Source organism: Martes martes (genome assembly GCF_963455335.1).
Source record: "Martes martes genome assembly, chromosome: 1".
Classification (NCBI taxonomy): domain Eukaryota; kingdom Metazoa; phylum Chordata; class Mammalia; order Carnivora; family Mustelidae; genus Martes; species Martes martes.
Window position 1 is genome coordinate 116,404,179 of NC_137888.1, and position 12,975 is coordinate 116,417,153.

The window sequence follows — 12,975 nt, forward strand, 5'->3', positions numbered from 1 at the left end:
GTCTGGCACCAGTCTCTTTACCACAAGACAAATGGACAACGCTAGACTAATCAAATTTTGGTTTCTAAAAATTGAGTTACTGGGGTGCCTGGGTGGCTCAGTGGGTTAAAGTCTCTGCCTTCGGCTCAGGTCATGGTCTTGGGGTCCTGGGATTGAGCCCCGCGTTGGGCTCTCTGCTCGGCGGGGAGCCTGCTTCCCCCTCTCTCTCTCTGCCTGCCTCTCTGCCCACTTGTGATCTCTGTCTGTCAAATAAATAAATAAAATATTTTTTTTAAAAATTGAGTTCTTAAGTTGTAAAACTGTTTTTAAAGAGGTATGATAAAAATAAAAATGAAGGATAGTCATTTTCAGAAAGAATCCAGGAAAATAGTAGGATTGATAGGCACATGTAGGGCTTCAGTAATATTAGCGGTAATGACATATTTTGTAAGCTGGTTGCATTTACGTGGGAGTTAATTTTCCCATACAGCTTCTAAGTACAAATATATACACTGTGTTTAATTCTTTAAACTCTGAAATATTGTATTACACATGTATGTGTAAAAGAGAGATGGGGGGTCTGGTTCACACATATTTTCTGATTATGGATGAAGTAATGTGTTGGGAGGGGAGTGTCAAGAGTCTTAGGTCAGACAGACTTACCTGACTTGAAAAGCAGCGACAGTCAACTTCTCAGGGATGTCAAGGCACTGATTTTTTTCAGATCCGTATTGACACAAGTCTACCCAAATATCACCAATCCTATTGTAATTCACATTTAAAAAAACGACAAGAAAACAAATAAATAGATAAATAAATATATATTTTTTAATTTATTTGACACAGAGAGAGAGAGAGATCACAAGTAGGCAGAGAGGCAGGCGGGGCAGAGGGGTGGGGAGTAGGGGAAGCAGGCTCCCTGCTGAGCAGAGAGCCTGATGCGGGGCTTGATCCCAGGACCCTGAGATCATGACCTGAGCTGAAGGCAGAGGCTTAACCCACCGAGCCACCCAGGTGCCCCAATAATTTTTTTAAAAAGAAAAAAAAAGAAAAAGAAAAGAAAAATGACAAGAAGTTCATATATCAGTGAAAGTGTAAAAAGGAGAAATGGCTATAGATAAAGGTGTGGCAGAGGCATTTTACAACTCACCTAAAGGAGACATTTCATTTTTCAACCCATTTCATTGATATATAATTGAAACACAATACAACTTACCAATTTTCAGAGCCCAGCTTGGTGAGCTTTGTCACACAGTAGTGTATTCACTACCAGAATCTAGACACAGAACGCATTTCCATCACCTCCGCAAGTTTCCTAATGCCCTTATATGAATCCCCTCTCCCATTCCCCGCCCCGGGCAGCCACTGATCTTCCTGTCACTAGTCTTGCCTTTTCTAGAACTTTAAACAAACAGAATCCTACAGTGAGTAGTCTGTATGATTGTTTCTGTAGTGGTTTTTCTCTGGCTTCCGTAGCTTAGCATATGCTTTTCAGATTCAAGCATGTGGTTTCGTCCACCAGTCGCTTAGTCTGTTTGAGCGCCCCCTGGAGGTACTCATTCGCATGAATAGGCCACAATTTATCTATTCACTTATTGATGAACATTTGAGTTATTTCTTATTTTTTTTATTCATTTTTCTATCATGGTAAAATGTATACATCATAAAATTTGTTATTTTAACCATTTTAAGGTGTCCAAAGTAGTAGCATTAAACGCACTCAAAATGCTGTGTAACCATCACCACTATCTGTTCCCAAAATTCTTTCATCACCCCAAACAAACTGTAACCATTAAACAGTAACTTCCCATAACCCTATCCCTGGTCCCTGGCAGCTGCTAATCTACTTTCTGTCTCTGTGAAGGCGCCTACTCTGGATACTTCACAGAAGCAAAATCACACAGTATTTGTCCTTCAGTGTCTGGCTTATTTCATTCAGCATCATGCTCTCAGGGTTCACCCATGTCGTGGCGTGTTTCAGAACTTCTTTCCTTTTTATGGCGAATAATATTCCATTGTGTGCATATGCCATAATTTGTTTATCCATTTATCTTCTGGTGGACACTTAGGTTGTTTCCATATTTCTTTTTTGTAGTTATTACGAATAAAGCTGCTATGGGCATTCAATTCCTAATCTTTGTGTGGACATGTGCTTTCATTTCTCTTGGATAAATATGTAGAAGTGGAATTACCTGATCATTTGGTAAGTAAATGTTTAACTTCATAAGAAACTGCTAAGCTAATTTACAAAGCGGCTTGTACCATTTGGATTCTCACTAGCTACCTGTGAGAGTTCCGGTTACGGCACATCTTCACCAACGCTCGGTAGAGGCCAACTTTTGAATTGAAACAATTCTTGTGGATGTGTAGTAGGATCTTATTTTAGTTTTAATCTGCGGTTCTTTATGTTAATGATGTTGAGCATCTTATCATTTTTTAAAAAGATTTTATTTATTTATTTCACACACAGAAGAAAAATTACAAGTAGGCAGAGAGGCAGGCAGAGAGAGAGGAGGAAGGAGGCTCCCTGCTGAGCAGAGAGCCTGACTCGGGACTCCATCCCAGGACCCTGAGATCATGACCTGAGCCGAAGGCAGAGACTTAACCCACTGAGCCACCCACGCACCCATCTTTTCATATTCTTAGCTGTCATTCATATATCTTTTGTGAGATGCAATGAGGTGTCTGTTTAAATCTTTCATATCTTGATTTTAAAAATCAAGCTGTTTGTCTTATAGAGTTTTAAGAGTTCTTCATGTAGTCTAGTTTTAAGAGTTCTTCAAATAGTCTAGTTACAAGTCTGTTATCAGATGTGTATGCATTCACATTCACATACCTATTTGCAAAATTTATGTTGTGAGTATTTTCTCAGTCTGTGGTTTCCTTCATGGTGTTCTTTTGTTTTGTTTTGTTTGTTTGTTTTTGAGAGGGAGAGACAGAGAGAGAATCTTAAGCAGGCTCCATGCCCAGCTCGGAGCCAGGTGTAGGGCTTGATCCTGCAACCCTGAGATCTTGACCTGAGCCGAAATCAAGAGTTGGATGCTTAACTGACTGAGCTAGACAGGTAACCCCCCCATGGTGTCTTTTGAAGAGCAGATTAATTTTGAAATAGTTTATCTTTTTTATGGGTTGCACCTTTTGTCTTTTATCTAATAAATCACCTAATTCAAGATCCCAGGGGCACCTGGTTAGCTCAGTCTGTGGAGCATGTGACTCTTGATCTCAGGGTTGTGGGCTTGAGCCCCATGTTAGATGTAGAGATTACTTAAAAATAAAATCTTAAAAAAATTGGGGCGCCTGGGTGGCTCAGTGGATTAAAGCCTCTGCCTTCGGCTCAGGTCATGATCCCAGGGTCCTGGGATCGAGCCCCGCATCGGGCTCTCTGCTCCGCGGGGAGCCTGCTTCCTCCTCTCTCTCTCTGCATGCCTCTCTGCCTACTTGTGATCTCTCTCTGTCAAATAAATAAATAAAATCTTTAAAAAAAAAAATAAAAATAAAATCTTAAAAAAATTAAAAGATCTCAATGCTTTTTCCTTTGCTTTCTTCTAGAAATTTAGTAAGTTTAGACCTATGGTTCATTTCTAACTAATTATTGAATATGGTTTGCAGTAATAGTCACAGTATGTATTTTTTTGTTTTGCATATAGATTGTTCTGGCACTGTTTGAGACTATCCTTTTCCTATTGAAATAATAGTTTTTTCAAAAATCATTTGCTCATATGTGTATGTCTATTTCTGAATTCTCTAGGCTGTTCTAGTGGTCTGTATGTCTTTATATGCTAGCACTTTACTTTTTATAACTTTACTGTAATTTTATAATTTTCTTGAAATCACATGGTGTAAATCTTCCAACTTTGTTTTTTTCAAAAGTATTTTGGCTAATCTAGGACTTTTGCATTTCCATATTAATTTAGATCCAGTTTGTTAATTTCTACAACAAAACTCTGCTAGGATTTTGACTGAGATTGTATTGAATCCACACAACAATTTAGAGAGAACTGACATGTTAATGATAGTGAATCCTTTGATCCATGAATGTGGCATATCTCTCCATTTATTTATTTAGGTCTTTAATTTTTCTCAACAATATTTTGTTATTTTTACTGTACAAGTTTTGCACATATTTTGTTAAATTTACCCATAAATATATTTTTAAAGATTTTATTTATTTATGACAGAGAGAGATAGCAAGAGAGGGAATACAAGCATGGGGGAGCTGGAGAGGGAGGAGCAGGCTCCCCACTGAGCAGGGAGCCCAATGAAGGGCTTGATCCCAGGACTCTGGGATCATGACCTGAGCCAAAGGCAGAGGCCTTAACTCACTGAGCCACCCAGGTGCCCCAATAAATAAAATCTTTTAAAAAAAATGACATCTTTTAAAGAGAGAGGGTGATACCTTTAAACATTTTTTTCCTGTCCCAGATAGAAATAATCACTGGCTGTATAGAGGTACAAGCAAATATGATGGGGGTTGGCAGAAAATGGGGCAATTGAATTCTATCCATTGGAGACTGTTTTAAAAAGGCAAAATTTTTAAGCAAGTTCTTTGGCTTTTCTTGATCTGACCCAGGGAGGTGACAGTATCTGTGATCTGTTTCCCCCACCCTACCCTTGCTATCCATGTTCCCCTTCCTGATGCTTCCAGCAACAGAGCTACCATGACTCTCCATCCATTGGTTCCAGGATGCTGTCCTCTCCTGATGTGATGGCATGCTCACGGACCTGCTCCCGCATCCTGGGGCTGAGCCTTGGGACTACTGCCCTGTTTGCTGCTGGAGCCAACTTGGTGCTCCTCTTCCCTAACTGGGATGTGACCTACCTGTTAAGGGGCCTCATTGGCAGGCATGCCATGCTGGGCTCTGGGCTCTGGGGAGGAGGACTCATGGTAAGTGTTTGGAGTTTCTTGGGTGTGAACTCCCCAAATACCCTTCAGGGTGGAGCAGGGAGGTGGCAGAACAGCAGTGTTTTGTTTTGTTTGCAAGAATGCTTGGTCTTGGGGGCGCCTGCCTGGCTCAGTGGGTAAAGCATGTGACTCTTGATCTCAGGGTTGTGAGTTTAAACCCCACATTGGGCATAGAGATTACTTAAAGATAAAATCTTTTTTTAAAAGATTTTATTTATTTATTTGACAGAGAGATAGAGAGAGAGCACAAGTAAGCAGAGCAGCAGGCAGAGGGAGAGGGAGAAGCAGATTCCCCGCTGAGCAGGGAGCCCGATGTGGGACTCAATCTCAGGACCCTGGAATCATGACCTGAGCCCAAGGCAGATGCTTAACCAACTGAGCCACCCAGGTGCCCCTTAAAGATAAAATCTTAAAAAAAAAAAACAAACTTTATCTAGCAAGCTGGTCTTGGGTCTATAGCAATTCCAAGGAATAGGGGACTCTAGGAAGACTTGTTGCTGAACTTTGGCTTGGGACTAGAAGGCTGGGTATAAATGTTGCCATCCAGAAAGTCAGATCAGGCTAGTCATCCAACTGGGTCCTTGACAGTCAAAGCCAAACCCTCTGGGAAAGATAGGATTATCAAAACCATGTGAGGTGCCCAAATGATCTATTTCAATAGTAATCAACCCAATCTCTTCTTACCATTCTTCTCTCCTCTCCCAGGTACTCACTGCAGCTACCCTCATCTCCTTCATGGGCTGGAGATATGGCTGCTTCAGTAAGAGTGGGCCCTGCCGAAGTGTAAGCACCAGATTCTACTCTTCTAATACTTAGAATGTTCCCACACTCCATTACTCTACAGGCAGAGTGGTAAAGAGGCAACTTCAGTTTTGGGGCTTGATGTCAGGTCCTGACTGTACTCCTTAGTAAACCTAAGCCATTGGGCAAGTTCATTAATCTTTCTGAGCCTCAGATCCTCATCTATAAAATGGGAGTGAACAGTCTCAAGTTAAGGGAGTGTTTATTGAGCCAAACATGTCTATTAACTATGATTTTTAGCCTATTGAACAAAATGGACATGAATTAAGTGTGCTGTAGTCATGTGTCACTGATAGAAAATTTCCTGGGGCACCTGGCTGGCTCAGTGGGTAGAGCATGCACTCAGTCTCTGGGTCATGAGTTCAAGCCCCATGTTGGGTGTGGAGTCTACTAGAAAGAAAGAAAGAGAGAGAGAGAGAGAGAAAGAAGAAAGAAAAAAAGAACGAGAAAGAAAGAAAGAAAGAAAGAAAGAAAGAAAGAAAGGAAGGAAGGAAATTTCCTGGTTATTTTGTTTAATTTTTCTTAGAATTAGAAGGTTTCCAGAAATTATCTAATGACTAGATTCTAGCCTAAGCCCTCCATTTTACAGAAAATTAAACTTGGGCCCAGAGTAAATTTGCACTTATCAGTTACAGCAACATTTATATATACCTGAAAAATTTCAGTACATGTATAGTATAAGATACGTTACTTATTCAGTCTCAGACATATGAATTTGTGGCCTCCTTACAGTAACTCTACCACCTACTTTGGTATCTGCAACCCACATATTGGGAACCCCACTGATTCAGAATTATATGTTAAAGAATTAAGTATCAATACCCATGCACTTCATTCAGTATCTTCTCTCAGTCTCCTCTGGTTTTCCCCTCCGTGAGTGAGTGGTTCTCAGACTTGTGTGTGTATCAGAATCCCTGTAGGGTTTGTTAAAACAGATTGCTTGCCCCACCCCCAGATTTATTTATTTTCCTTCCTTCCTTCTTTCCTCCCTTCCTCCCTCCCTTCCTTCTCTCTCTCTCTCTCTCTCTCTCTCTTTCTTTCTTTTTAAGGCCATATTGTCTGAGGAAAGGAGAAGGTTGGAGAGACAGGAGAGTTGACTTTATTTATTTATTTATTTTTAGAGGGCGTGGAGTAGCAGAGAGACAGGGAGAGAGAGACTCCCAAGCAGGATCCACACCCAGTGCAGAGCCTGATGCAGGGCTGGATCTCACAGCCCTGAGATCATGACCTGAGCTGAAAGTGAGAGTTGGATGCTTAACTGATTGAGCCACCCAGGTGCTCCAGCCCCAACTTTTCTGGTTCAGAAGGTGGGGTGAAGCGGGAAGTTGTGCATTTCTAGCAAGTTTTCAGGTGATGTCATGCTGCCGGGGCCAGGACCCCATCTTGAGCGTTTCATTGGCCCCTCCAAGCTCCAAACCAGCTTGACATTGTGGGAAGAGGACTCCATGATTCTATATAAGAACTGTGTATATGTTTTATTTAAATTTTTAAAATACGCATTCTTTCGAAGGGAGAAAACGACCTAGTAGTCTGAGAAAGAAGCCAATTTAAAAGCAAGCTAGACTCTTGCCTAGGAAGTGAACTCATTGTTATCTTTGGGGAGACTAAGTGCAATGAGAGAACAGGGGACCGTTCCAAGCTGACTGAAGTTCCTCTCTGTCCCTGTCCCCCTCCCTCCCTTCTTTCCTACCTCCTTCCCTCTTTCTTCCCTTGTTTCCTTCATGCTTGATTTAAGAAAGAGTGGAATTGCCGTTAGTTGTTAGGAACTGTTGAAAATACAGCTTTCCCTTAAAAGAGTCAGAAATGGGCATGCGGGGCACCTGGGTGGCTCAGTCGGTTAAGAGTCTGCCTTCTGCTCAGGTCATGATCCCAGGCTCCTGGGATCAACTTCCGAATCCTGCTTCCTGCTCAGCGGGGAGCCTACTTCTCCCTCTCCCTGTCCCTGGTGCTCTCCCTGCTTGTGCTCTCTCAAATAAATAAATAAAATCTTTAAAAAAATTTTTTTTAAATAGTAAAAAAGAAATGGGCATGCAATGACCATCCAACCCTTCTACCCAGAGGCTATGTAAAACTTTTTTTAAAGTTTATTTATTTGAGAGAGAGAGAAAGAGAGCATGCACTCGAGCATGTGGTGGGGGGGGGGGTAGAGGGAGAGGGAGAATATTAAGCAGACTCCATGCCCAGTGTGGAGCCTGACATGGGGCTCCATCTCACGACACTGAGACCATGACCTGAGCTGAAATCAAGAGTCAATAACCAACTGAGCCACCCAGTGGCCCCTGAGTGTAAAAGTTTTTGAAGCCAACCTGTTGAGAAGCTCTGGAGAGAGCTTCCCTGGGTCAGGGAGACTCAGGTCCAAGTGCCACTGCTTCCCGCCTTCTCAGTGCTTTCTTTCCCACCACTTCCTGGCTCTACCCACCGACCCCTCATCAGCCACCCTGCCTTGGGTGTCCTTTAAAGGAGCTGCCAGGGGCAGCATTATGCCCACATGGTATGACGAGGAAAGCCTGAGAGCCAGAGAAGTTAGGCTTGTCCAGATCACCCCATCACCTGGTCATGACCCCATCTCACCTCATGGCTTCTTCCCCCCATCTACAGATGTTCACTGCTCTGCTGTCTGGTAGCCTGGCTTTTCTTGGAGCCTTGATTTGCTTTATCACTTCCGGAGTAGCCCTGAAAGATGGTCCATTTTGCATGTTTGACGTCTCATCCTTCAATCAGACACAAGATTGGAAATATGGTTACCCATTCCAAGACTTGCATAACAGGTAAATGGATGGAGACTTGGGTTTTCAATCTTTTCAGAGAGACAAAGACAGACAGAAAGACACACAGATGGACTACAAACTCCTCATGGCCACACGTTCTAGCATCTCCCATCTCTGGTGCTCAGCATTTTGCCAATACAGCAAATGTCACCCTCAGAAATCTAGGCCTATGACCTTGGCTGGGGGGAAAGGGGGCCAGGTTTCTATTGAGTTGCTTACTTGGCTTTTCTTACTTATTCCTCAACCCCTGGTCTCCTTTTTTTTTGGATAGGAATTATTTGTATGACGACTCCCTCTGGAACTCTGTGTGCCTGGAGCCTTCTAAAGCTGTCATTTGGCACGTGTCCTTCTTCTCCATGCTTCTATGCATCAGCCTCCTCCAGATTCTCTTGGTGGTCACTCATTTTTTCAACAGCTTCCTGGGTCTTTTCTGCAGCCTCTGTGACAAGTGATAGGGAATGTCCTTTCACGCGTGAGAGTTTTCCTCTGAACAGACCTTGAATCTCTTCTGCAGAATGGATTATAAACAAACTTACCGTTTTAGGTATTCCTGTAGTGATAATAATGGCAATGATTCCTTGCACACGTGTTGAGTGATATATGCATTTTAAATCACATTGTAAACTGCAAGATGATATATCAGTAGAAGGAATGATTAGGTCATTATTATTGTGCAGGAACTTACAGTCCGTCAAATGTCCTCCAGCTGTGTGGTCTCATTTCAGCCTCTTAACAACTCCATAAAACTGGCCACATGTCACAGATATGAAAGTTGAGGCTCCTAGAGCATAAGGGACTTGCTGCCTAAAAGCACTCACCTGGGTTCAGGTAGAGTCAGCACCTGAGCTCTTATCTTCTAAATTCAAGTTCACCAGTTGTTATGGATGGAATTGTGTGCCCTCAAATCTCATAGGTGGAAGCCCTAAGCCCCAATGTGACTATATTTGTAGATAGAACCTTTAAGAAGGTAATTAAGGTTAAATGAGGTCATAAAGGTAGGACCCTAATCCTTACAAGAAGAGGATGAGGTACCAGATCTCTCTTTACACACAAGCACAGTAGAAGAGGCCCTGTGAGGACACAGCCAGAAGGTGGCCACCTGCAAGCCAAGGAGAGGGCCCTCAATAGAAGCCAGCCTTATTGGTATCTTCACATTCATGATTTATTAGAAAAATAAATGCGTGTGGTCTCAGCCCATTCAGTCAGTACTATTTTGTTATGGCAGCCTGAGCTGATTAATTCACCAATATTCTCTTCTTTAGTGTTCGGTGCGGTTCAGTGCTATACACTGGAGTTTCTACTATATACTGTTGTGTGCACAGTATACAGATGACTGAGGCATAATCCTTGACCTAGGACCCTGCCTTGTCCTTGAAGAGCTCATGATCAGGGTAGAGGAACAAACACATCTACAAACAGTTTAAATATCCTATGGTGAGGGCCATGTTAGAGGTCAACAGGACACAGAGAGAGTTCAGAGGAATAGTGAAACTCCAAGAAGAGGGTCTGTGAGAGATCAAGGAAGGTGCCCCTTGCGTCTGAGCTGGTTCTTGAAACAGCCCAGCGAAGAGGGGAGGAAGGGATTCCCCAGCAGAGGAAACAGCACACTCCGAGGCATGGAGGGGACACACGTGATGGAGAACTGTGGTGCCACAGTGGTTTCTCATATGGGACGTGAGAACAGAGCACCTCTCTTTACTGCACTTCAAGATCTTGGTCAGGAGCTAGTGCTGGATGGTGAGTAGAGTCAGTAGTGGGGTGAAGGAGATCCGTGCGGGAAATTCTGATGGGCGGGGAACAGGATGAAGCAGGCAGCCTGGGAAGAAATAGGAAGATGGGCACTGACAATTAAAATTAAATTAGGATATTTAAATATCCTATTAAATTAAATATTAAATTAGGATATTTAAATTGTTTGTAGATGTAGTGGACAGGTCCAGGGAATGAGTTAGGGAACCATGGGCTCTGGAGCCACAGAGGGGACAAAGCCAGGAAGGGAAAGTGTGGGCCCAGTTGCTGTTGTATCCCCTCCATGGTCCTCAGGTCAGGGAGGAGCCGCTGAAGCACCAGATGCCTCCAGAATACAGGAATTCCTCTGTTACCAGGGGGAGGAGGGGAGGGGAAAGGAGAGGAAACCAGGGACGGGGAGGGGAATGCAGAGGGAGTTCTGTGTTCATTCCACTATGGGCTCCATAGTCCTCCACACCTGCCTTTTCGGATTCCAGAGGACACCTGCATCCCCTTCCTTCTGCCTTCATCCCAGGACTACCTCACACTCAGAATGGGCTTTCGCCCTGGTTTTTTTTCTCCTCAAATGAAAGCCACATTGAGGTCTTGTCTTGGCCTCCAACCAGGTTTGGGGCAGAGGGGCTTATGTTAATCTGTTCATCAGGATAGTGTTAACATTTTGTTAAGAAAAAAAGTCATCTGTCCGTTACCTGGTATATGCCTTCTGGAATATCATCATGGAATGAGGAGGACGTTGCCTTGTTTATGTTCCTGCTCGAGAAAAATATGCCCTTGGGGCACCTGGGTGGCGCAGTTGGTTAAGCAACTGCTTTCGGCTCAGGTTATGATCCTGAAGTCCCAGGATCCAGTCCCAGGATCCAGTCCCAGGATGAGTGCTGCTCCCTCTGACTGTCCCCGCCTCATGCTCTCTCTTGGTCTCTTTCACTCAAATAAATAAATAAAATCTTTAAAAAAAGAAAAGTAAGCCCATCTTGGGAATAGGTTGTCCTTCAGGTTTCTGTTATGGCAGCTGGCACTCTATTTAGCCCATTGCTCCCCAGCCAAATCTGTTCACTCTTTAGGGCAAGGCCTGGGTTTTATTCACTTTTGTATCTCTAGCCCCTAGCACGGATGGAATAATAAAATTTTTTTTTTTTAATTTTTTATTTTAATAAACATATAATGTATTTTTATCCCCAGGGGTACAGGTCTGTGAATCATCTGGTTTACACATTTCACAGCACTCATCATAGCCCATACCCTCCCCAATGTCCATTTCCCCACCACCCTCTCCCGTCCCCCTTCCCCCCCGCAACCCTCAGTCTGTTTCTTGAGATTGAGTCTTTTATGGTTTGTCTCCCTCCCTAAAATTTTTTTTTTTTAAAGATTTATTTTATTTAGTTGACAGAGAGAGATCACAAGTAAGCAGAGAGGCAGGCAAAGAGAGAGAGGGAGAGAAGCAGGCTTCCTGCTGAGCAGAGAGCCCGATATGGGACTCGATCCCAGGACCCTGAGATCATGACCTGAGCCGAAGGCAGCGGCTTAACCCACTGAGCCACCCAGGCGCCCCGGAATAATAAAATTTTTACTGAATTAAATTACACATCTGATCTTCTGTGGTTTCAGTTGGACTGTAGTAGATAGAATGAGAGACATCTAACTGAAGAAACCATGAAAGGGGAGAGAAAATCTGCATAGTAGGAATATGATTTCTTAAGGCTGGTGAAACAGCAAGGAATAAAACGCTATCTGCCCCTAGGAGACATTGGATTTCTGTGCCAGGCTAGTCTGTGGATACATGATCCCAGCCAAAGATGGGGCTGGTGCTGCTGAACCAAGGGGAAGGTAAAGAGGGCATGGTTGAAGCAGCGCTGAGCTGATGTGGGTGCACACTTAGCCCCATGGCCCTTGCGCAGACCCCATTCTGCGGGCCAGGGCCAGGAGGAGGGTTCAGCAACCCAGCCAGATCATGAAAGGTTTTATTTGTAGTAAATGCTGGGGAGATGGTCATAAGGAACCACCGAAAGATTTCAAGCAGAGCAGTCACAAAGGAAAGCCATTCTGGGGACACTGTGGAGGGCAGACTGGGAAGGTGAAGTTCCTATGAGTTTATGGGACTCAGGGAAACCAATCTAGGCTATACTACCAAGAAAACATGTTGTAAGCCAAAACCTGGAATAGTAAAATTAGTTAGTCTCTACTGGAATTTGCACAGGTATATGTTTATAGAAACTACTCCCTTTCCATCTTAGAGGAGGAAGTTTTGCAATTTGTTAACCCAACCAATAGGAAGCCTGGATAGATGTTGGGGGAATTTCTTTTCCTATTTTTTTTTTTTTAAGATCCCATTTTTTTATTTGAGAGAGTCTGTGTGTGAGTGAGCAAGATAGGGAGAGAGAGTGCAGGAGAGGGGGGTCGGGGGAATAGGGAAAAGGAAAAGCAGACTTCCCTGCTGAGCAGGGAGCCTGATATGGGATTCGATCCCATAACCCTGGAATCGTGACCTGAACTGAAGGCGCAGGCTTAACTGACTTGGCCACCCAGCCACTCCCTTTCCTAGTTTTTGAAGCTGACAGAGGCCAGGATAATATGGTTTTCCAAAACAGGACCAGAAACTGGTGCTCATAACTGAGGAATACACGTGAAATCTGCACATTTCTGAATTTTGCTCTGGATCCAAGGGTGAGGAACTGTGCTTGGCAGTTATGGACTAGGGCAGGGCACTGCTAATTTTTTTTTTTTAAAGATTTTATTTATTTATTTGTCAGAGAGAGAGAGAGAGAGAGAGCGAGCACA

The 12,975-nt window shown here is 43.4% G+C and overlaps 1 protein-coding gene across 2 annotated transcripts; it reads left to right on the top strand.

Moving 5' to 3' along the window:
• Positions 1-4,663: 4,663 nt before the first annotated feature.
• On the top strand, positions 4,664-8,903 carry TM4SF19 (transmembrane 4 L six family member 19; the record flags this gene model as incomplete). 2 transcript variants are annotated; one of them, XM_080826044.1, is made up of 4 exons in its annotated part: positions 4,664-4,864; positions 5,588-5,665; positions 8,282-8,451; positions 8,723-8,903. In XM_080826044.1, the coding sequence occupies 4 exons, from the start codon at positions 4,664-4,666 to the stop codon at positions 8,901-8,903; spliced, it is 630 nt and encodes a 209-aa protein (XP_080682170.1). The 2 variants fall into 2 exon arrangements, with proteins under 2 accessions (XP_080682170.1, XP_080682171.1); XM_080826045.1 differs by lacking the exon at positions 5,588-5,665.
• Positions 8,904-12,975: the final 4,072 nt, after the last annotated feature.